Source organism: Tinamus guttatus, unplaced genomic scaffold (genome assembly GCF_059628265.1).
Source record: "Tinamus guttatus ecotype Peru unplaced genomic scaffold, ASM5962826v1 Tinamus_guttatus_pri_ptg000060l, whole genome shotgun sequence".
Taxonomy (NCBI): Eukaryota; Metazoa; Chordata; class Aves; order Tinamiformes; family Tinamidae; genus Tinamus; species Tinamus guttatus.
Window position 1 is genome coordinate 1007803 of NW_028288594.1, and position 25034 is coordinate 1032836.

The 25034-nt window shown below is 44.1% G+C and overlaps 4 protein-coding genes across 5 annotated transcripts in view; 1 reads left to right on the plus strand and 3 right to left on the minus strand.

Moving 5' to 3' along the window:
• UBR3 (ubiquitin protein ligase E3 component n-recognin 3) overlaps positions 1 to 6086 on the minus strand; it is a 95438-nt gene extending 89352 nt beyond the window's left edge. For both annotated transcript variants that reach the window (XM_088519448.1, XM_088519447.1), the window contains exon 1: positions 5601 to 6086. In XM_088519448.1, coding sequence (XP_088375574.1) covers positions 5601 to 6031 — 431 coding nt within the window. In that variant the 5' untranslated portion in view covers positions 6032 to 6086. The remainder of the gene's footprint in view (positions 1 to 5600) is intronic.
• A 932-nt stretch (positions 6087 to 7018) lies between these two features.
• METTL5 (methyltransferase 5, N6-adenosine) lies at positions 7019 to 10982 on the plus strand. Its single transcript, XM_010217483.2, has 7 exons — positions 7019 to 7145; positions 7796 to 7910; positions 8342 to 8523; positions 8786 to 8868; positions 9147 to 9198; positions 9899 to 9948; positions 10872 to 10982. Exons 1-7 carry the CDS (start codon positions 7037 to 7039, stop codon positions 10947 to 10949), a joined length of 669 nt encoding a protein of 222 aa, XP_010215785.2. The 5' UTR covers positions 7019 to 7036; the 3' UTR covers positions 10950 to 10982.
• SSB (small RNA binding exonuclease protection factor La) lies at positions 10635 to 15225 on the minus strand. The gene is made up of 11 exons (XM_010217484.2): positions 15133 to 15225; positions 14633 to 14736; positions 14296 to 14470; positions 13989 to 14096; positions 13786 to 13886; positions 13474 to 13545; positions 13349 to 13391; positions 12540 to 12680; positions 12066 to 12249; positions 11800 to 11925; positions 10635 to 11083 (listed from the first exon to the last, which is right to left on the minus strand). The coding sequence occupies exons 1-11, from the start codon at positions 15196 to 15198 to the stop codon at positions 10986 to 10988; spliced, it is 1218 nt and encodes a 405-aa protein (XP_010215786.1). The 5' UTR covers positions 15199 to 15225; the 3' UTR covers positions 10635 to 10985.
• A 6079-nt stretch (positions 15226 to 21304) lies between these two features.
• KLHL23 (kelch like family member 23) lies at positions 21305 to 25011 on the minus strand. Its single transcript, XM_010217494.2, has 3 exons — positions 23799 to 25011; positions 22095 to 22247; positions 21305 to 21615 (listed from the first exon to the last, which is right to left on the minus strand). Exons 1-3 carry the CDS (start codon positions 25009 to 25011, stop codon positions 21305 to 21307), a joined length of 1677 nt encoding a protein of 558 aa, XP_010215796.2.
• Between the last annotated feature and the right edge of the window lie 23 nt (positions 25012 to 25034).

A 25034-nucleotide genomic window follows, 5' to 3' on the forward strand; every position in this document is an offset into this window, starting at 1 on the left:
CAGATGCAACCTCCTCACCCAGTTGTTTTCTGAATCCTATTAAGCACCAACCTTAAACTCAATAACACTACATGTTTTATTAGGAAGACAAGAGTTTCCAAAGAGATTTTTAAAATATTTCTCTGGCTAAGGAAACACTTAAAGTATCCCAAGAAAATTTAATCAAGTCATTTATCCAGCACATCACATTTCCACCTGAATGTTAAACCCTGAAAAAGTTCTAAGTAACCAGATAGTGCTACACAAATGCAAAAAACTACCCTTGTTTTTGAGGATTTTAATAAGCTGATGGGATTTTAATAGGAACTTTCATCTTAAAACTGAAGATTCTGCTGTCATCAGGCCTCCTCCAAGCAGAACACATTTTATATAGATAAAATTTGCAGTATTTGGGGAAAACAAGTGCCCACGCTTCAGACCCTTAGCAACGCGCCTTTGAAACATCTGCACGTTACTCCTGCCGCATGCATAAAGCACACAGCTGCTAGTCAAGCCACAGCTATAAAAGCAATAACCAAAAATTATCACTTGGCTCTCAACCACTTGGAAAACATTGCATCAACTAGTTTGGAGGCTGATATAGTCCCAATTAAAGGCATTTTTAACGACTGGAGGTTTGTATGTCAAGATGGGTTTAATCACCGCAGCAATCTGGAAGTGCTCTCACTTCCCAAGGAAGCTCTGCAAACACTGCTGTATGTTAGTGCAGCAAGATCCACTACCAACCTCTACCTCTTGCTGTGGAGGGAAGGCAGAAGGAACCAGTTATTTACTGCATGGTAGCTGTAGTTCTTTGAAACACTGTCATCAGCGTGAATCCCAACATGAATTCCTGTACCTTATATGTGGCGGATTAGGCAGCGGAGTCTTGAACATCAGCATCCACCGCAGAAGGCCACAACCATTGGTTTGCTCAGCCTCCCAGGTCAGGGTAATAAGCCAAACATCTCAGATATCTCCTCAGTCCCTTCACCTAGAAGCCTTGGTAGTCTGAAGGACGCTAAAAGCAGAGAAGCTGTAGAGAGTTGCTGCAGCTCCTGAAGAATGGCATTTGTACCAAGCCCACAATCCTCACCGCAAAGACCATTTTAGGCAGCTGCACAAAGCTCAGAGGCCAAGTTTCTTGTCAGTGTCAGTCTTCTCAGGGTCTCAGGCTGCTCCTGAAGCATCCAGGATCTTCTCTGGAGAAAGGTCCAAAAGAGCACTTTTCTGCCCTTTGCAGCTATATCACCAAGCCTAGCCAAGCTCAGCCTCTAGACCCTGAACTAGCATCATGTAATGTATATTAAATGGCTGATTCACTGGTGATTTAAAGACCATAAAACAACTACACAATCTAGTTAATGCCAGTGAAAAAGTGATTATCTATAGGTCCCACTACTCAGCCTCAGATCTGCCATCTCTGATCTCAAGTGGATCACAGCTGCTACAACAGGATGACAAAAGAGATCCTGCTTGTTGAACAGGGACAAAATACATTCCGGTGTCACTATTACAACAATTTTCTCAATAGCAAGTCAGAAAGTTTGCCCTTTTTTAAAAAAAAAAAAAAACTATTTTTGAAAGTTTTGTCCTGTCTAGAATACGAAAAAGGTCCTTTGCTCTTCTTCAGGAGAAGAAGGTAACAGAAAGAACAAATATTTTTCCATAGTTTGCAAACAACACAGCAAGACCGTTTATTTTGAAATGAGCTTTTGTAAGAACATGGGGACAAAGTAGCAATAGTCATCAATACTTGCTACCTACTGTCCAAGGCTATGAAATTTATAGAAAACTAACAATTCTGCAACACCTCCCAGGTGCGAAACTAATCCCAGCTTAGAAACTAAGGAGTATAGTTCTCACACTTCTGCATCAAAAAGAAGCAGAGAGAACTCAATGACAACTCAAAGTCTTTGCCAAGGGGATCATAGTAAGGCCCAACATACACATAAACCCCAAAAGAGACATAACAAAAAAAAAACAGAGATCTGATCTAATGAGCAGATCAGAGGTGCACTGATGTATACCGTAACACAGCAGACCTGAATGGAAATACAGGAATGAATCACTAGTGACAGCACTGCAGAAAACCTGAGTGAGGTACCTGAAGGTGCTTTTGAACATATGGCTGACAATCTCAATCTACAACAAGCACCTTTCTCATGATCATGTATTTTGGGGGTTTCACACATCCTTACTGACAAAGAAATGGCCTGTGGCTGCAAGCAGAAATAAATAATTTCTTAGAGCCACTTATATAAGTTATAAGAGAAGGCAACACTCTATGTCAATGGTTGCCATAACTACTATCAAACACACAGCAAACACTAACTAGTGCAAAAGCCTGTTTAATGAAATTCTTAACCTGGCTTTTTGCCCTTCAGGATATGTAACTCTTGATGTAGATGTTATTCTCTTTGTACTGTAATGCAACACTAAAACATCTGCTTCCCACATGATTAATTTAACAAATATAAGTCAACACACAGCGTGGCACACTCAGAAACAGGACACAGGGGAACGAAAGAGCCGAGGTGCAGAGGCTCTCCAGAGCAAGAGGTTGTTGTCGACAGGCTTAGAGAGGAACCAGAACAACCAGCCACAGAAACAAGACTGGACTCAGCAGTAGCAGATCACTAACTAATTATTCTTTCACTACAACAACATGGAGCATTACTTTCTTCAAGGCGATTTTACAAAATTTCATTGGGAAAACCAATCGAGTATTTGTCCAGTCTGAATTTCTCCCCTGTACGAATACATTTTTTTCCAACAGCTGAATTTCCCTGCTGAACTGTGAACATCAATGCAGCAGAACTGAAGAGTCTGCCTTCTTCAAAACATTGTTATTCACATCTCATGGAGCTGCAAAATTTGATTTGCCCATGGTTAGACATCATATGAAAGAAGACCAAAACTGTTTTCACCTGGAGACTAGCTCTTAAAACCTAAGCAGCCTTGACCTAACTAGTAGCGTTTAATCCATTCTCAAGTATCCATATGTTTAAAATTTAGAAACTTAGGTATTTTCTAAATCAAAATTAGATTCCAATAAGTCAGACCAAGTCACCTACTACTAATTAACATAAGAATCAGAAACACTTAACACTGATTGCACAAGAATTAGAGCAGATGCGAAAATCCGATGTTTTCTTCAAAAACTGAGAATTATGCAAAGTACCTAAAACAAACCAGCATGCATCTATTACACTATATGCTGCTTTCCTTTTATAAATGCCACAAATACCAAAAAAAGGGTTTTTTGTTGTTGTATTTTTAAGTTTTAATTACTACTGAAAGGCATATTAACAGTTGCTGTTATGCCAAACCATACTTAGGTTTACATTCGGCATCCTGAAGAAACTCAAAATATATTCTACATGGTGAGCTGGTCAGATTTCTTTTGTAGCAGATCACTTAGCTAGGACTTCATGAGAACTATTATTCAAGCTTCATTAAATGAAAAAAAAAAATCACAGGGAATATCACACAGCAGGAAGCAAGAGGAACAAAGTGCTGTTTCTACAACCTTCAAATACAGTATCTGCTCACAATTCTATCTGGGGAGGCAGATGGTAGATAAAAGTTCATAAGTAGGCTCCACATTTGATTCCCCTGCTATTTATAGGCTGCATAGGCTGTGGTGGCCAAGGTTATATCAGGTTGGACATGCTGCTATTCCCTGAATCTACATCAAGATCCCCTAACTCTAACATGTTAAGTATTACCTTTCTAACTATGTAATTGATTTGTGTACACAAAGTTAAATCAGCTTATCCAAACATACTACACTGAAGTAATACAAGTTAACAGGCAAAACTCTGCATGTTATTGTTTTTACACTGGTTTAAACTTAATCTCTACCTTGACTTAAATGACAAACAAAGATTCCAGTTCACTCAGATGCATTGGTTTAGCATCTTTTTTTTTTAGGTGGAAATAACTTTATGCAGAGAGAGCAGGCTTCCAATATTACTGTCACGTGTCATCTTTCTGCACTTCCAGGAAAACTAGAAAAAATAATTGTTTCCCTCAGAGCATTGCTAAACTGACATAAAGCAATTCTTTATTCAAATATTTAAATCTTCTGAAGGGACCTAGCTCACACCCAAAACCAACTAATCTCTTCCTTTATATTAATAAAAGTAATAATTACAGTAAACAAAACAGAGAAATGAAGGAGAATATTCTTACTCTGAGTTTCCATCTATTTACATTGTGAATTTAATAACAATTTATTAAAACATTTTTATTCAAAAAATATGTTTGCAATAGGAAATGACAACTGTGTATGCTACAAACTCTGGGAAGAGCAGTATTAGAAATCATTTTAAGATATATCTGAAGTGGTTTGATATGTTTGTGCTCTATTAAAATCCTACCACTAAGAGGAGCCCTAAATCTATCCTCCGCAGAGCACTGGAAAAAGTCATTAAGACTTCTTTCTTACTTCTCAATACCAAGGAGATCAACTGCTACTTCAGTATCACTGAGGAAAGTAGAAACACTAGATGTTGAACAAGTTCTGACAAAAGACCCTTCTTCAACAGCAAATACCTCCAACCAGTGAAGACCAATGAAAGTGAAAGAAGGAGGAAAAAAAAAAAAACCCCACAAACAAAGAAACACCCACATTCTTCCATTGGAAGGAGTCTACAAACAGAAGAGACTCAACCAAGAGGTAAGGAAGAAATGGTAGGCAGGTAGAAAGAGGAACATTGGGTATAGAAAAATTATAACAAGAAACGAAGCAAGAAGTCATGTCAAGGCTTAGAGAAGAAGGGAGATTGCAGTCCCAAAGAATTAGAATAAAGAGGACAATCTTTAAACAGCAACAGAACAAAGCAGAAATAGTGAAATCCCTGGAAGATATGCAAAACCAGAAGAAATCCAAGATGTGGAATGCATAAAGCAGAAAACTAGAATGTTAAAAACATGAGAAGCAACATGGGGAACGTCTTAACATTTCCATACATTCCTAACATTTTCTGCTAGCTGCCCCAGCTAACGTTTTCAGGAAAAGCCAAACTGCCTCTTGGGAGGCACATGCCACCACCTCATGGAGCCAGAGGCTGCGAGCTGGGAGAACATTCTGGAAAGTGAGTCAGGAGAGCAGTGTCACTGTGGCACATCCAGGTGACACCTGGGCAAGTCCTCAGCTCTCTGCTCAAGGGACAGGGTCCACTCCTGAGACTCCTGGCTGAGAGACTCCTACCTGTAGCCTCTGCCCAGCAAGGTGCGGACACATTCTCACTTTCACCACAGAGGGAACCCAACGGTACAGAGAAGCAGCACCTTCCTCTTTCTCCTGCCACACATCGGGACTTGTGTCCAGCAGCCTGCGGGCTTCGGGCCTAAGGGCCACCTGGCTCTCCTGGCCTTGTGTCACCTCCGCGAGAGCCGATACATACAAAATGCAGGGGAACGGCTCGTGCTGGTGCCGCGCAGGGCCCCGCTAAAGCCTCCCGCACCCCCAGCCCCGCAGCGCCCACAACGGCGCCGCCGTCCGGAAGCAGGTGCCGCCCGTCGCCGTCCCCGCCGCGCCGGAAGGCCCCGGCGCCGCCTCGCTGCCCAGCGGCAGGTGCCGCCCCGCGACGGCCTCGCGGCGCGGCGCTCACCCGGCCTCCCGCATGACGTTGCTGTCGCCGCAGTCGCAAGCGCCCCCCGCCTGGCTCCGGAACATGTTGTAGTCGTGGCCGGCGTGCTCGCCCTGGTGGAAGCACTCGGCGCAGAGGCTCATGCAGGGCGAGATGCCGCACGTCCGGCAACGGTAGGCCACGAAGTTGGCCGTCCACACGAGGCCGCACAGCGTGGCCGGGTCGTAGGCCCGCACGGCTTGCGCGAAGCCGTCCCAGGGCTCGCCGCCCGACAGCAGGCAGCGGCACCACTCCAGCGCCTCGGCCGCCGCCGGCGCCGGCGCCAGCACCCGCTCCAGCAGCGCCCGCAGTTCGCCCGCCGCCGTCGCCGCGCCGCCCTCGCCGCCCAGCGCCGCCTTCAGCCGCGCCGCCGTCGCCCGCTTATCCCGGCCGCTGCCGCCGGCCCCCGCCATGATGGGCGACTGAGCAGCCGCGACGGCTGCGCGGGGCTCCCGGCTCTGGGGCTCCCCCCGCCGCCCTCCCTCCCCGCGGCGCCCGCCTCTCGCGATAGCCGCGGCACCGGCGCCCTGCCCGCCCGAGCCCTCCTCCCGACACCGCCCTCCCGCGCGCGCCATCACCCCTCCTCTTCCTCCGCTCCGCGCTGCCCCGCGCAAGTGCGCTGCTGCCGCGCCAGAGGCCGCCCGCCGCGGAGGTGCCCGCAGGAGCCCGAGGGTCCGGGGGCGGCGTCTGCTTGCAGCGCGGACACGCGCAGGGGCGGAGGGGGCACGGCGAGGCCGGCGCCATCTTCTGCACCAGCGGGGGGCCGGGCCGTGCGTGGCCGGCGCCGTTCGGAGTGGGGACGCGGCTCTCCGGGCCCGCGGCGTTTGCTGGTGACTGAGGGAGAAGCCTGGGCGCGCGGAGGCCCCGTCCTGCCCGGGTTCGGCCGTGGGTCGTGTTACCCCCCACACACACACACGCAGACACACCACCGCGCGTGGGATGGGCCGTGCGTCCCCTGCATAGCGAGTTTGTGGATGTTTTTATTATCACGCATCTCCCGCTGCCAGCGTCATGTTTTAAAATCTCAGCAGTTTTTCAGTTGTGTAATGGAAAACCTAAGAAAGCCCTAAACAAAACCGAACCGCTTTGGCCCGACACCCGAGGAGCGGGGGCCCTCGGGGCGCCCCCTGGCGGCGGTGCCGCCCGCGGGACGCGAGGGCACAGCGCCCTCCCCCCTGCTTCTAGGGGAAAGGGAAGGATGAAAATCAACTGATCACTGTTTGTTTCTGCTAGCGACAGGCAGGAAGCCCTCGGATTCTTCCCTGCTCGCAGCGGCGGAGCCGCGGCTCGCAGTGCGCTCCGCGGGTAGCGCCCGGTGAGGCGGCAGCGGCGCTTGGCGCGGCCCGGCCCCTCGGCCCGCGCCTCTGCGCCGGGGCTCGCCGCCATCGCACCCTGCTGCCCTGAGCCGAGCCGGAGCCATGAAGAAAATCAAGCTCAAGGAGCTAGAGAGCTGCCTGCAGGAAGTCGATGGTTTCGAAAGGCCCAAGCTGCTCCTGGAGCAGTACCTGACAAGGCCTCATATCGCAGGTAGGGGCGGGCGCCGGCTGTGCTGCGCTTCACCTAGTGCCCCTCCTGGGTCAGCGCGGCTCAAAACGCGTGTTTACGTGTTTCTTTCTACTGTGCTGCTTCGTTTGTAGTTGTTATACTATAAAAGCGCTGAGAAATTGTATCCAGCGGGAGTGTATTTCATTTTATGAATTGTTACCCCTTTTCATTAAAAGTGTACTGTTAATAAGAAACACAAAACCAAGTGAGTCGATTTCAAAGATGTCTTGCGATAAAAACATCTTGTTGATCTAAAAAATGAGAAAGCTAAACTTTTTTCTTTAATGTGGCCTGAAATAACAAAGTGGTGAATGTACCTCTTCTATACCTTAATTCTGTTTTTTCTGATTTTCTACATCTTACAGAACAGGGTTTCTAAGGGTGTGCTTGTTGCTTTTATAAACAGAACTCGAGGCATGGTCATTCCATGAAATCAGTATTCGCAGCTCTATAAAATATCCCTCAAAAAGCTAGAGTCTTTCAAAAATACTTCTATGTGTTTTAAGTTTAAGGGATAAGCACAGGCAGGGAGAACATCACCTAAATATAGTGTGACTGAGTTTTCTGAATGAAGAAGTGACTTTTATTGACTAATACGTGCTCATTAGATTTACTGATTTTTTTTTTCCTAGCATGTATGCTTAATACAATTCACAATACTTTTGATGATATTGAAAACAAAACAGTTGCAGACTTGGGATGTGGCTGTGGCATGCTTAGCATCGGAAGTGCTATGTTAGGAGCAGGGTAAGTAAATGGGTCATTTTTAGTATAGAAAGGGGTAGAAAATAAAATTATAGCATAGCAATACTCACTAAACTTATTCTGGGTATCTAATTTGACACACAACAAGCCTGTTTAGTATGTATAGATAGTCAATAACCAGTCAATTAGTGGGAGAGGGGGACAGTTGCCCTGAATTTGGATGTCATGAGATTTGGTTTCTCTGAAGCACTATATTAACACATGAAATTTCTTTCACAAAACTTGAAACGGATGTTGGGAAAAGGCAGCAGTGCTGCTCATATTTTCAGCAGCACTGAATTTCTATAATACATGCCTAATGTATTTCACTTAGAAAATGTTGTGCACACATACAGCTCTCAAAAAGACTGCATTTCAAACATTTTGAAAATGAACACATTCTTTTATGAAAACTTTTTTTTTTTTTTTAACAGATTATGTGTGGGGTTTGACATAGATGCAGATGCACTGGAAATATTTAACAGAAACGTTGAAGAATTTGAGCTCACAAACATCAACATGGTTCAGTGTGATGTTTGCTGTTTGTCAGAGACCATGTCAGAAACTTTTGACACAGTTATTATGAACCCTCCTTTTGGAACCAAACACAATAAAGGTTGGTAATTATAAAAAATTCATAATCAAATTATTTTTCTTTTTTAGTAAAAGTAATTAGGAAAGCTGCAGAAATATTTTCCATGCCTTAATGTGTGCACTGCTGTTTCTCAGCTGTCTAAGATAAGCATAACAATAGCGAAGTACTTAAAAAATAGGTTATTTTGCAAAAGACAGCAACAGTGAAGTATAAAGTGGATCTTTAAACAGATACTAGTTTAAGCTTGCATTTATCAATTCTACTAATTTGAATGCTCTTTTAGGGATGGATATGATTTTTCTGAAAACAGCTTTGCAAATGGCAAGAACAGCTGTATATTCCCTTCACAAAACATCAACCCGGCAAGTAAGTTCTTAATTTCAGTGGAGTGGGGATGTTAACCAATTACATAGCCCATACCTTCATTAATCTGTTTAGGTCTTTAGTGGGTCTGAAATTTGCTTTCATTAAACACTAACCATGTCAGAAATATTCAGTGATGCAAATAAGACCACAGGAAGACAATACAATGTTGGAAACGTGGAAAAGTTATAGGGGCTTCTTAAAGCAGAAAGAGTACAGATATTATAAAAATGTATGTAAACTAGCTTTTAAGCGTTAACTGCATCTGTTTAATACCCTAGCACATCCAAAAGAAAGCAGATGAATGGAAAGTGAAGATGGAAGTTATAGCAGGTAAGATTTTTTTTAAAGAGAAAACATATGCTTAATGACTAATCTCTGGGCCATACTACTGGCCAGACACCCAGAGGTAACTTCTGTGGTTTAAAATAAAAAATGAAGGAAGGTATTTTCTTTCAAGCCTTACACCCTGCTAGTATAGAGAAAGCAAGCATTCTAAAAAAAAGGTGTGTGCATGTGTGTATACATACATATATATATATATATATAAAAGAGTAAAAGCAGTTGGTTTTTTTTCCTGTCATGCTTTGAAAAAGACCAGATGTGGCTTTTGAGCAGAAGTTAACGTGCTGCTTCAAAAAGGGTATGTTGTTGAATAACAAAGCCAGAGCACAGGTGCGTTCTCAAACTTAAAAAGAATCCTGTACTTACAGTAACTTAGGTACTACCTTCTAATAACTGATCAAGATTCTTCCTTATTTTCAAAGAGCATGAGATAGATGCTTTATACAGTCTCACACCTAAGACACAAAAGCTGCACAGGTACTTGAGACACTCCTGCATGTCTGTATCTCATCTCACTTACCATGTGTACTTGGTTTAAGTGTTGAGGCAGCCTAGTCCAGAAGTCAAAGCAATTATCCAGCCACAACTGCTTGAGCCTGGCCCTAGAAAGCTTAGAAGAACAAGGGTGTGGGTTGTAAGCTCCCAATTAATCATTCTAATGCAGTAGTATTCTTTGCACTGTTCACAGAACTTAAATATGACCTACCAGCATCATACAAGTTTCATAAGAAGAAATCTGTAAGTATAAAAACCAACATGGCTGAGAAAAAGTGTCATCTTGCAATAGGCAGGTGCATGAACTCTATTGAACAAGGAAGTTTTAGAGCAGATGTACTGGGCAGCAATACATTTGAGGTGTTGAAGCATTGAGTTTTGTTGTCATTCATACACTGAGTAGTTGGGCTGGCTGAGGAATAAGTCATTTTAATGCACAGCTTTGCAAGGGTTGTTTGCCAAACCTGATGAAAGCCACCACTGTGCCCACTCTAAAGAAAGCTTAGAAGTGGGGCGCTTGATTCTCCAGTTAATAGAGATCTGCTTAATCCTGGAGGAGCTTAATCAACACTAAATAAAGTCTTGAAAAGAGCTAGGATTTTATAGCAACAGGACAACTTCAACATTGTGCATAGCAGAATGGAGGTAGCTGCAGCCTCCGGGGGGCAGCAGGAAGCTGTGCACTTACAGTGTAGGAGTGGAAAGACATTGCAGGGTGGTGGTGGGGTTAGAACAACAAACAGTTACCTAACAGACTGGTCAAGAGCTGAAGGCCTAATTGGGCACCTTCACATGGCCTGGGCCAAAGGGCATTATTCACCTCTGCTCCATTTCTTTGCGATATGAACTTGCAGGGGAAGCCTGTCCTTCAGCTTTGCTACCTAGCAGTCACAGCTTTATATTACACGAAGAGTGAAGCTTTAGAGGTGAACCGTTTAAGTTCTGCATTTATTGACAGCAGCTAGTGAATATAACTGAGATTACAAAGGCTATTCAAGGATGGAACCTTTTACACTTGAATGAGGTACCAGAGAAGTCGAGAGGACTGACAGTATAAACAAGACTATAAATATAAAAAACTTTTCCAGAGTGGCATGTTAGAGTAAGCATGCTTCTTAAACAAAAACAAAACTAATTAACAAAATAAAGCTTTCCTCTCATTGTAGGTTGACATTGAAGTGGATTTCATTAGATTTTCTGTTGACAAACTCTTGAACCAAGGCATGGCTTTAAAACCTATTTAAAATGGACTAATAAAAACAATGATTTTTATTTTAGTATTACTGGTCTCCGCCTCCATTTTCTGTTTTCAGCTGTTTCGGTGCAGGTTCTTCTTTCTCAATTTCCTCAAGTGGTCTCTTCTTTGGACTTGCTGGTTCTGCAAGATTGAATGCATTCATTATTTATCATAAAGGGAAGCTTTCACTATTACCTTAAGTCTTCCAAAAAGTAAACTTTCTGAAATACTGACACAGTGATCTTATGTAGCCCAAGAATGGGTTCTAGTTTATCCACAGCTGTTGCTATGCTAGAGGATTAGTCATTATTGCAAATTCAAGCTTTTAAGTGTTCCAAAATAGCTACTCAGAACAGTTTATTTACTTCATGGAAGAGAGATAGGAAAGTTAGATAAAGGAGTGCCATCTAACAGCAGTAAGTTTGAGGACCACTGAGTTCTGTAAGTAGGCACTACATCTACTGAACAGAAGCCCAGTTCTGGCATCTTTAAAGCCAAAATACCACTGTCCAGAATCATCAGTCTTCTCCTATCAATAATAAATAAAGGCATTATTGAAGAGGCACTAAGTTGGCACTAAGTTGCACTGCTGTGTATCACAGCTGACAGCTAGCTACAATCTTAAAATACCTGCAACAGTCCTATAACAGAACCACAATTATCAAGTAATTAACATGATTTTTGGGGAGAGTTTCAGCTTTGATTCCTTCCAAAAGCTGAAGGCCCTTGAAGTTCCCTTACCAATACTGACAGAGAAGAGAAACATTGGCAGCCTTGAAACATTTGCAAGAAACAGATGAGATGGGCCAGTATAGTACCACATAAAGATGATGCATCCAATGCACAAAATGACTTACCTGTTTTAGTATCTTCACCTTCATCATCGTTCTCAAACTTTGTTTTCTTGCCCTGAAACTGTACTTTCCCTTTATGTGCCCCTTGAGGTGTCTTCCCGCCTCTTCCTTTTCCTTTAAGTTTCCGACCTGTTGGGACAGGAGATGTCATTCACTTCCTGTGTGGCAGGTTTAAACCAAGCTTTGCAGTCAGTCATTATTAGACATTGCTGTTAATTATCACACAGTAAAACTAGTATGAGGCTAAATGTTTAAACCAATAAAAGCACCTTTTGTTTTCTGTTTTAGCAATTCTTGCTGGTCTTCCAATATTTTTTTTAGAGCTTCTTTCTCTGCATCTCCTTCTAGCACTTCCCATGTAACATCCTTGTTCCGAAGCTGTAAGTTCCCATTATGTGCTTCTTTCGCTTTGTCCAGAGCTTCTTTTGCACTATCCTTAAACAGGATAATACCCTTAAAAAGAAAAGGGTCATTGGCATTTGAGTCTAATTGCAAGAATATCCAGCTAGAATGATGGACAACATATCCCATTGGGTACCCCAGACATTCATTACTCTGGCAAGCAGCTCCTTACTTTGTCTGGGCCCTTGAAAGAATTTGAGTGAGTACATTCACACTAACTATTGGACAGTTCTACAATTCAAATAAACTCCTTACATTATCATGTAAGAGCACAAGCATTTAATCACTCAGTTTCAAAATATAATACAACATCTTAGCTCCTTGTCTAAGGATCTACTGACCTCCTTTGCACCTCTGACAAAGTGTATCCATCTGATTTCTCCATGATTAGAAAACACTGCATGGATATCTTCTCTGCATGTTTGATCATCAAGATCACCAAAAAACTTCAGGAGACATCCTGTCTTTTCTTCCAAAGACTTCTAAATAAGAGGGTTTTTTAAAAACAAACAAACAAACAAACAAACAAACAAAAACCACTAAAGAGTCACATTTGAGTATTCATTACCCCCCACCCCTCAACTGTAAAGCTATTAGATCATTTTAGTGACAAATAAGCAACTGAAGTAGATACTTGGCTCACTGACAGTGCTAGAGGTATTCTTACTGCACAGTTTATTCATGTTCACATGAAACATCTACATGTTTTTCTTCTCTTAATTTTATTCTGAAACATTTTGTGGATCTTAGCATTTGTCTCCCTATGATAGTTACACTCTTGCAATTTTACCAAACAGCTTTTCAAAGGCTGACAACTCAAGCTAAAGCCCACATAGTTAATCCTTTCTGGACCTTACAAATGCCACAGATGCATTGAGGATCACTTCTGAGCAAGTAGTACAGCTAGAAATTAAATTCCAGACAAAAGTATTTTCTTGAAAATAAAATGCAACCATGACAAATGAAGTCCTACTGTAAATCAGTTGTAAAACCTGAAGTGACTTTGTAGAGAAAATGCTCTGATCTACAATCTGACCACTGGTCTACAAATACAGCCACAACAGCACGTTTGTATTAACTACTTGTGGACTGAACATCATGAAGGATTAATTGGACAGTTTTCAGGTGTAGAGATTCTGGAAATCCATACCATTTCTGCATCTGCTGCTTGTTTCTGTTTTTCTTCTTTTTCCCTGTAGAAAGTTTAATATCAGTTCAGTGATATCAGCTGTGGCCAAATGATAAATTCACACACTTCTATTGATAATTACTTACTGTTTTGCTCTCGCTTTAGCCTCTACTTTGTTTTGTTTCCTTTCTTCATTCTTCTTTGTACAATACTCCTCCCTTCAATAGAATAGAAAGTTAAATGCTACCTATTACAGTATTCCAATTACTTCAGGAGACTGCAATAGCTAAGAAACAGTTGAGACTGTCTTTGGAAGCCATGACACCAGTCCCAAAGGCGCAATTGTGGGTAACTGTACAAGAGTGTAGAACCTCACACTCAGCAGGTCAAGCCAGGTTCTCCTCCAAATCCACACCTGAGCATTACAGTTCCTGCCTGCTTCAGTGAAGGGAACTTACTTGAAAAGCACGATCAGTTCTGTGTCCTTGTACTTCTGGTTTGGGATCTCCGTGAACTTCCTAGCAGATTCAACACTATCAAAAACTGCAAATATTGATCCCTGTTAAGTGATCAGAGACATTAAGTATTAGAATAACTGAATACTGGATGTTCTCCAGGAGAAGCTGCTACCCCACATCTAACTGTTCATCACAAGAGCTACCTTAAATGTTTTCTGCAGCGTTCTTCTCATTTGAATGTTTTCAACTGGACCTTTATCCTCAAGCCATTCTTTGATATCATCAAGAGTTGCATCTAGTGGAAAGCCTTTCTGCAAAATAACACTGGACTTCAACTGCATGAAACAAACTATGAGACTTCAACAGAGGTATTTATTACTAATGTAATACAGCAACTGACAAGTACAACCTGAAAACCTGACTATTTAGTGTAAGTTAGTTCAAACTTTACTTTAGCTAGGCAGTTTTCAAAGTTACGCAGAACATACAAGACAAAGGAAATTTACTTACAACATATACAGATCTATTTTTAATTGCAGTTTTATATTGGTCATTTAATTCAGGAAGGGGTTTGTTTGGAGATCTTCTGATTTTAGTTTTCTCTTCATTTATTTCCATTAGACCAGTCTTGGATTTTTTTAACGCTTCTACTATAACATCAAAATCTTTTGAAAGGCGACTTAACCTATTGAGGAAGCAGACACAGGTTATGTCTATGACATAAGCAAAGCTGCAGACAAATGTTAAGACAGCTGGAAGAGCTGTACATGCAGGCCAGAGATGTTCGGCACAAAACAGCAATAAAAAGCTGGATGTTACCCTTCCATCCAGCTTCACTGACTTTTACCTGTTGAATTTTATCATAATTTCTAAAGGCACCCAGCCATCATCCAGTTTGATCTGTTCCTTCAGGAACTTGTCTCTTGGTAGATTGTGATCACCAAAATAGTACTGCAGAAGAGAAGAGAGAGAGAATTGTCTTTCAGTGTTCAGTTTTTAAAATTCTGTTTTATTTGACAATTTGCTGCAGTAGATTGAGACATATGAAAATTTGTGATGCTGATAACAATTAGAAATTCCGAAGTTACTGCTTCTTGTCTGACACATTTCCAAAAGTTAGTTGCAACAAAGAAGCTGCTAAGAATGCTTCATCTAGTGGGACTATAATAAGGCAAAGCTAAATTGCAGCTTTGTTTAGAAGAGGTACGACACTTTTTTGCTAACGTAATTATTCATCAACCTAATTAAGCTCCAGAGTCACAAGAGAATGGAAGATTTAAAGCTAAGTCCCTACCAATTAATTTCTCCAAAACTACATCCAGACCCCAAACAGTAAGACAAACATACCTCAATTTGTTGACAGATTTTGCTTTCCAAGATAGACATATTTTCACCATCTCCATTTTCAGCCATTTTCACCAACTATTAAAGAGAATTTAGTATTCAGTATTTAGTACATTTAACCTAACTTCTTCAGGCTTCCATTCATGAAGTATCACATTTTACTACAGCTTTGGCCAAGCAAAATAACAGACAAATGCCATAGCCACCTATTTATGTTTGTGAGCCAATTGTGTGTGTTTGCCTCTTGGAGGAGCAAGACAGCAATAGAGGCCTGGGAAACATTCCCCTAAAGACTCCCTTGTCCCAAGAAATTGTATGCTCCCTCAGAGCACCTGCATGACAATCATTTTATCTCCTCATTTAGTAGTCTAACCCACCAATCATTGTTTGTTCAGCTTGCTGCAACCCTAAAATATTCCACTTTCCTCTGATGCCAAGGCTGTTCCATCCCTTCCCTTGCTGGTCATTTTTGCTATCTGGACACTTACAGCCTTAAAAAGGCTCTAGCCTGTTCTCCATTATGGATTTATCCCTCTACCAAAACATTGCAACACCCTTAAAAATATGATTTTAGCAAGCGCTAGCTGATATCTGTGATCAAAGTGGATAAAGTGCTTCATAAAAAAATCAGACATTGATATGCAGATCAGCAGCTGCAGTTACTTTAGAGAGGCCTCACACTAATCACCTTAACTAGGGAAGACTTAATTAGTTTACCCCCACATGCAGGTGCTAGCACCATCTTAGCACTCCCCTGTGACCCTGTCCCCAAAAACATGACTTCCTCAGAACCCAGCATTCAATTTACCTTATACTTAATTTGGGGGTAAATCAGCAGCAGTCTAAGGAAGAGTCTCAGCTTTTTTCCAATGGGTTAATCAACTGATCTCTAATTGAGCACTAATTGTGTGTTACCCTAACACCTGAGCCAGCAGAAAGCCAGCCTGCTGGGGCAAGTAAAGAATATTGCCAGTGGATAAATTTATTGCTAACTTCCTTCAGCTTGCAGGAATATGGATGATGGTGGTGTGGGTACAGAGAGGAAGAGAGGAGAACAAAAACTTGAATACCTTTCTGTGGCAACAAACAATTATACTGGGTTACATTTAACATTAAACTCTATCCTCAGGAGGAAAAATAGGGAAAAGGGTGGGGGAGAAGAAGGGCACAGAACAGCACCTATATGAATTGTTATATTCTTGAACCTTAATTTGTAACTGAATTCACATTGCAAAAATGTGTTTTCCATGTGCTATAGGTTTTTGTTTTAAATTCAAGCTATCAATTTTTCTGCCATCTCTTACATGTTTTGGGAAAAAAAAATCATTTGAATTTTAGTCCCATGCAGTGTTGTGAGACAAACGCCCGCAGGCTGTGCCGGGGAGCGGGCAGGAGCGCGCCGGCTGGCTCCCGCTGCTCAGCTCCGCGCCCGCCCCAGCACCGCTCCGGGCGGTCACGGACACGCTGCGGCTCTGCTGTCCCTTGCTGCAGGCGCGGCCCCGGGGCTGCCTCTGGGGTCACCGGCGGCCCTATGGGGTTAGCCGTGCTGCGGTGAGCAGAGGACAGGTCAGGAACGCAGCTCGCTTCGCTGCCGTTTGCAAGGAGCGCTCCCTGCACGTGGGTCGCCCTCACCTCCCCACACGCTGCTCTCGTGCTCGCAGAACACTCTTCCCTTCTCCCCTACCCGCGTCACGGAGCACAGCGGCACATCCCACTCGTCATCCCTTTCCCCTCCGCTTCTGCCGCTCAAGGCCTCTCAGCGCGGAAGGGCGCGCGAGCCCCCGCCAGGACGAGCCCCCTTCACCGCACCTTGTGCGGCAGCACCGCCCGCCTCAGAGCCCGGTTGTGCCGCAGCCGCCGCGAGGCCCCGCCGGGAGGGAAGGAGAGCGGCCCCGCCGTAGCGCGACTGCCCCGGCCCAGCACACGAGGCGGCTCCAGGCAGCGAGGCGGCACCACACAGAGCCCGCGGCTCCGCGGCCGCCCCGGCCCCCAGCCCGCGCGGTAGCAGCGTCCAAGACGCCGCAGGGTCCCGCGCAGGCTTCTCCGGGCCTGGGAGTCGCAAGGGCGCCCGCCGCAACCACCACCACCACCACCGCCTGCCTCTGCCCGCGCGGCCCGCCCGGAGCCCCGGCCCACGTGCGGCCGCGCAGCGCGGACCGCCGGGGCCCGGCCTGCCTAAAGACACCCGAGACGGCGCGGGCCGGAGAAGGAAAGGGGGGGGGGGGGGGGGGGGGGGGGTCGCACGCGCTCCCTCCCGCCGAGCGCCCCCACCTGCGCGGCCCCGCCGCTCGCTCCTGCCGCGCTCCGGCCCCGGCGCCGCCGCTTTAAAGGCCGCAGTGGCGCCGCGCCGCCCAGCAGCCCACGCGGCCCCTCACGTGCGCGCCGCCTTCCGGGGCGGGGCCCGTGCGCATGCGCCCCGCGCGGAGCGTTGGTGGGGGGCGCCGGTGCCAGCCCGGGTTAAACGGTGCCAACGGTTGTTTAAATAGAGCCGCCTTTACCGCAACATTTGGAACGGTGTAGTGCTACAAACGTGGGCGTCGTGAATAAAAATATGATTTTATTTCAATAAATAGTAGTACAGTCTCAGCACCCGCCTCGGTGCCTGTATTCTCTATATTCATTCTCTAGTTCACAAACGAAGTGGTGGAGCAACTCCTACCAACAATGGCACACACTTGTCACACACGTTGCTATTCACATGCAGCTCTTAGCAGTAAAAACGCCCCACAGGGGGGACTAAGAAGCCTGGACACTTTGCCTGAAGGAGGACACATCAGTTACTTTACAGGTGCCAAAATACTCATTCACCACCTTGAACTCATGTTTTTGGCAGTGCTTCACAGTCAGATTGCTGCACACCTGCTTGTGATGTGTTAAAAAGCACAAATTCATTTAAAAGGGCATTATGTATGGTTGTACAAAATAGCACCAGTTAAAAAGGAACAGTAAGTAACACTTTCAACTTTTACATCCCATTTATTCTAAACCATTCAAAAATATCTAAAAAACATAATTTCCACTGAAGCTGTGGGCAGAAGTCCGAGTCCAGTCTGCACAAGATCAGCACAAATCCACCCCATACCCAGGATTTTGTGGCTTTTCTCCACCCCGCAGGCTGGTTGGGCTCGGAAACGCTGAGCTCAGTTTGCCCACACGGCGACAGGAGCAAGGAGCCCATCTGCCTGGCCAGGCCTGTGCGTAGCCCGAAAGGCTGCTGTCCTCAAATAGAGGGCAGGAAGCGGCCCACAAAGCCTGGGAGGTTACGTTAGCGCTTCCCCGTTCTTCTGTTCATCCACCTACCCACGGCTGCCAGCGACAGGGTATCAGGCTAAACAAACCTGAGGTCAAGCCTTTGTTTTGCTCTTCAGCTCACCTGCCTGGGCCACACATTTCAGGCAGCCTCAAGGTTCAGCTCCTCCAACCCGTTTCCATTTTGGAGTCTTTAAACAAATCCCATTTGACTCTAAATAGCTCCCAGTGGGCCTGTTAACTGAGCCAAGCTCTGCAGCAGGGCACACGTGTGCAGCTGACACAATGGGGTGACACACCAAGACAGCAGAACAAGAACTACATACACACACCACAGAAACCCACATCAAAGCTCTGAGCTCACTGCATCCTGATACCGCTAGTCAAATGCAAGTGGGAAATACAATAAAGATGTGAAAGAACAAAGATACTCAAAGTGCTTCCAATTAAGAGGAAGAAACATTATAAGCTCAGGGCTTACCAACTTGGGAAGCTCCTAAAACACACCTGACATTCAATATAATCAAAATTTTCATTTTTGGTGGCAGTGCTGGTGTACAAAGCTCCCACAGGCACTGTCTAGCCCTGCCTTGTCCCTCCCTCTGGTGCTGGCGGCTGTTATTGGTGTCACTTTATCAGCTGTATTCTGGCACTGAGCCAGGCTAAAACAGTCTCTCTGCTCCCACATGTTGTTTCTTTATTTAGACGACTCCTGCAAAGTTGGTCTGAGCGTGGCCTACCGAACAGCCCTACTGCTTGAGCACAGGAACAGGAGAAGGAGCAACAAGTCCTTAACCCAGCAAAGGTACTGGCACAAATGTTCCCTAAAGCCCCCTCCAAAGCAGCCAGGAAGGTCTGGATATTTTTTTACATTCCATGCAACCCGCTTGCCTCTTTAGGCAACTACACTACTTCTCTGAACTGCAGCACTGGGTCTCCAACAGCTCTGCAGGAAAATAATGAGCAGGTGCTTCCCCCTGTGCGGTGCTTGAGTGGCAGGAGGAGGGAGGAATGTCCTTCCAACTCGGGAACAAATTTTTTTTTTTTTTTTTTTTTTTTTTTTACAAGCAGAAACTACATCTTCATACAGCAGTTAACTGTGTCACGTACCAGTGTCTTACAGAAATGCCTATATAAACCTATTCCCAAGAGATCTCAGCAGGGAACATGCACAGCCTACAGATAGATTTTCTACCTCATCCTTCTTGCCTTCTGCAACACTGCAGCAACCCCAGCCCTGCTTGATGTTCACAGGATAGTTATTTCAGCCTCCCTTTCTCCTTTATTCTACTACCAGTTTTCATAAAACCTGGAGAATTTCTGGTTTGAAAGCTACATTGCTCTGTGAAACATGACTGAACACAGACGAGATTCAAGACTTAGAGGGGAGCTGACACAGAAAACGCAAAAAGACAGTCCAGCTCTATCTCACTCCTTAAAGGGCCAGACTAATAACTAGCTACACATTACAGTGTCTATACAAGGTATGAGGACACAACAAACCCTAAGAAATCCCAAGAATTAATGATTCAGGGTCAACCAAATGCATGCGTGTTAGTACCTGACACACGACAGGACGTGAAACAGGCTGGTGAGAAGGCTGGTGATGGCAGAGGCAAACAGCCTGTATTTAAACCTGACGTATGGATTCTGCTTTCTGCTGGCACTGGCTTGCCACGCTCGGGGTCTGCCTGCAGTGAAGAGCTGGCAGTGTCATGATCCTTCTCCTACATCCAGCAGGTCTCTAGACAGAAGGTGAAGTTCCCATACCACATATTGAAAGAAAGAAAGAAATCCAGTGGATCAATTAGCATTAAATTGCTACATATATAATTTTCTGTGAAGTTTCTTCATTTGTTGCCTTTCTTTCAAGCCACAGTTTAGCACTTTGTGCATTAGTTTTCCTGAAGCAGAGCAATGCTCTGCAGAGCAAAACCATTTGAGAAACATAATTTTCACACGAAAAAGGGCCTTCGGGAAATGAAAAAAGAAGTCTCTCCATTGCTTTGCGATAGGCTCTTGGCTGATTCACAGGTATTGCTGACTAATTTCTGAGAAAAGCCTTACTGTTATAGCTATCTTTGCAGTCATATTTAAGATGTATGTCTTCAGGGAATGGAAAGAGCAAGGCAGAAAGACTGGAATATTCCTAAAATCTTTCCCAAGATACAAACATCTCTATTTTATTTAACACCACTCTCTCTTTTCCAAAGTGCTAAACTGTGACTTGGAAGAAAGGCAACTCTTTGTGCCTTCTCTCTTTGTGCTGCTGGGCTGCCACATATCATTTCTTCCTCCATGCACTCCTCTAATTTCATCATCTTAAGGCAGATTTGGAGGAATAATTAGATTTGGAGCATAATTGTCTGATACTTCTGGATGTGGTAACTCAGTCCTGAAAGTGATACTGCTGTGCATGTACCACATGCTTGTGCTGTGACAATCAACAATATCTATAACTATCTTCACAGTATCTGAGATTTCATCTTAAGCCCATTTGTACACTGAAATGTATTTTGTTTGGTTTTACTCACCTTAGCACCAGACTATAGTTCCACACAGATGCTAATGAAAACAAATTCAGTTTTTCACAGTTGTTCCTATGTAGCAACACAAAGGATTGTACAAAAATCAAATTCAAAATTCAAAAAATTTTATGACCGAGATTGTTTGGACTGAAAATATATGAAAATATTGTCACTGCATTTATCTTTGAATCTGTAAACCTGTGAATTATTGAATCAATATGAATACGAATCTGTGATTCATATAGAACTCATTTAAAATAAATACAGTTTAAATAAATAAGTTTTTAATGAAAATCACCTAGAGGATTATGTTAGATATCTGACTGATGAGGCAATCAGTATTACTATGAATACTGTGTATCTTCTGTTTTCTATAACAGCAATCTGGAAATTATATCTTAGACATTATACACACAGACACAGCCATGTGACCGCATAGGACTGGGGAGGTTACCTACTGCTTCCCATTTATTAAGTTCAGGGTTGTATTTCTCAATACTCTGTAGGTACGTTCCTTTCGAATAGGAATATCCTCCCGTTACATAGATGCATCCGTTCAGAACCACCGCGCCACACTCCATCCTCCTCTCCAGCATGGGAGCCATCTGCTTCCATTCGTTCTGCTCAGGGTCATAGCAGTCCGTGATCGTGGTCTGTCCACCCACAAAATAGATCTTGTTTTGTAAGGTAATTGAACACAATCCATATTCTTCAGGAAGAAGGGAATATAGTTCAACTCAGAATTATATAGTTAACTTAAGAAACACTATGCAGTTTACCAAACTGCATCACAATGCAAGGCATTTTAGAAGACATACACATGATCACCAGTAGTTAGTAAGACTATCCTCAAAAACTTGTTGTTACAAAATGCAGAAAATGGAAAGAATTATATATTTTTTGCCAAATACCTATGAATAGACAGATTTTATGAAAATAAGCTATTTAAGAGACACAGCCCTTTCTAGGACAATATCTAGATAGATCTTTCATGAGAGGTCTCCTTCTCTCAAAGCCTGGAAATGGAGATTATCCCACAGGGTCAAACAACGACGCTGGATCTTTCTGCTCCTACTTCTTCTAACAGAAAAATGTTAGAAATGCTCTAAGAGGGCTTAACGATTAAAGCTAGAGGCAAAAAAACCCCCAAACCCAAGCTCTGCACTCATGAGAGAAATGCTTGTTTACCTGGATGGGGACTTGTGGCGACTATACTCCACTCATTGCTGCCTGAATGGTACCTCTGGATCTTATCATAGGTGCAGCTTCCCCTGTACCCGTAGTGACCTCCAGTCACGTAGATGATTTCATGCAAGACGCAGGCGGTGGCGTTTCCAACTCCTGCACACAGTATTAAAGCCAAAACACACCTTCAGGCTTCACAGAATAATCTCTGCCACTACACCATTTCAAATGACTTGCTAGTTAATATTTTAGGATGAAAAGATGCTTTTAAGTATGCAAATGAATATGCAATTAAATTAACTGTCAGGATACCTTATCAGTATGAGTTAAAAGAAATTAAATAAAATTGTATTAACTGGCACACGGTGTTGCAAATAATATAACCACACAAATTTTCACACATTAGTCACACGGGTTCTGGAATAGGAAACTACCTTCAGTATTTTACTAAATTAGATAAATCTTCTAAAGTCATCACTCATTTGGCAAGAAATAAGTCAATGAGAGGTGAGATTATTCAGTGTCTCAGAATATCTTTGGTGATAGTTTTAGCCTTAGTTAATGATGCTATTGTACAAACAAAACCACAAACAGAATGGGGCTACGTTCATTTTATCTCCAGAAAAATGTAAAAAAACTAAGGCATTTGCAAAGAAAAATGGACAAAAATAGGAAGAAAATACCGTATTTTTTAAGCTTATGAGAAAAAGCTTTGCATAGAAAATGCAGCCAAACATCTGCACAGAATGTATGACCCTGCTCAGAGTATTAGGGTAGTATTTCTACTTTTCTAAATTAAATAGGAGTAATATTCAATGTTAATATATTTTCCATAAACATTGCTAAACTGATTTACAATAAAAGCATTTTCCTATTTATAGACACGTTTGACATCTCTCATTCATGTATAAAAGTATCTAGCTACAGGACAGCTTTGTAAAATACTTAATAACTAATTATTAATAATTATGTTATATGAATTACATGACAAAGTGTATGATTGTTTACAAATTTTATAATACAAATAATATACTTCGCTATGGCTGTGATCCATATTTGTATATTTGTAGTAACTAAATAGTTTGGCTGCTAAAAAGGAGGTATGGGTATTTTTCATTATCTTCACACTAGAGCGAAAACCTAGGATTCTGAGCAGATGATACACTGAGAAATGAGAAAATTACTTGTAAAAAACTTTAAAAGAAGAAAGCACATCTATAAATAACTGCACTGAAAACCTTAACAATCTGAACTAAAGTTTCTGTCAGATTATCCTGTTTCAAGCAAAGAATTTTACCTTCCATCCTTCCATTAGGAATGTAAGTCATTAGATTCTATATGATAATGAAATAATGCAATCCCTTTCTTGGAGCTTGGTTCTTGAAGCTCTACTGGAGGGACAACAGTCCCAGAGAGTCTTCTGTTTTCTTTCTAATCTGCACAAAAACTTTGCTCCTGGAAATGGACAAAATTAAACTGAGATGTGGCCACCAGTGTCGGTGACCTCCCCCAGTTCCCAGCGCGGGATTTGGGTGTTTGCAGTGGTTTGGCTAGCGAGGACCTCACCCGAAGTCCACCAGAACAATAGGAAGCTTCCCAGTGACTTCAGCAGAACTTGATCATACCTGAAACACATCTGCAGCCTTTGTAAGTGGCATCAGCAAAAGGACAGACATGAAGGCAGCAGGGGTATAAAATCTTACGTACCTTTGATCATGTTTGCAATGGGAACCCATTTCTTTTTTAAAGGATCATAGAACTCGGCTTCTTGCACCGGAGCTCCCTTCCTGTAGCCCCCCAGCGCGTAGATGCAGCCCCCCAGAGACACGGCGCAGTGATAGTATCTGGCATCAAGCATGGGGCAGCCTTCTGTCCACTCATCTTGCTCGCTGTTATAAATCCACACGGTGTCGAGGGCCTCGATGCTCTCGGTTCTGTAACCTCCCGTCACATAAATGTTGGGGCCCAAGTTGGTGACCCCGTAGCTCTCCCTGGTGTGATCTGGCATGTCCGTCCCCTGGACCCAGGCATTGGTTAAAGGGTCCCAAACGTGCACTTCTGACAGGGGGTGCCAGTAATATCCTCCGATCACATACATGACTGCCGTGGGCCTTTTGGGAACGCCTTTGCAGTTGGGGTTTAGCGCATTGTATACGAGTGCCCTGATCTTACTATCATTTAGTCGGCATTTTTTCTGTATGCTTAGAGCTGATCTTAAATACGCGTTATCCAAATCTATTTTGACGCAGCTCAGCAGTTCATAGATGTACTCGATTCTTTCTTCCACGTTGTGCGCAACCCACTTAACGACGGCATCGATGGCTGTCTTTTCTTGCCAAACGTTGAGGTTCTCTCGGGAGAGAATAAAGAAGAGCTGCTCCTTGCCCACCTCCAGAAATTCCTCCTGCTTCCACACGTCCTCGAACTGCCCCAGCAGTATCCGCCGCGACTCCTTCTCCAGCTCAGAGCAGTGGTGGTACTCGGCAAAGGAGTGCATCCCGATGCAGTTGTCTGTGTCCAAGCGCCTAACCAGGAACCGCTCGCAGGCTTTCTTCACCGCCACGAACTGCAGCAAATCCGCAGCCTCCAGCAGGCTCTGCACGTTCCTCTCCGTTATCTGGATCTGTGCCGTGTACGCGTAGTTCACGAGTGCTTCCAGGACGGCGTGGCTCAGCCCGGGGAGCCTGACCTGCTTTTTGGACTTCTCCTTCATGTCTGCGGTGAACATGGCTCTGAAGTAGCTGCTGCAGGCGGCGAGCAGGGCGCGGTGGCAGTGCAGGAGGCGCCCCGAGCCGCTCTGCAGCGCCACGTCCGTGAAGAGCCCGTCCAGGTGGAAGGCGCGGAGCGCCTCCAGCACGGCGGCCGCGTGCCGCGGCTCCGCGTGCGACAGCGCGTAGCCCCGCGGCGCCGACACGGCCATGGCCCCGCGCCGCCCCTGCCCTG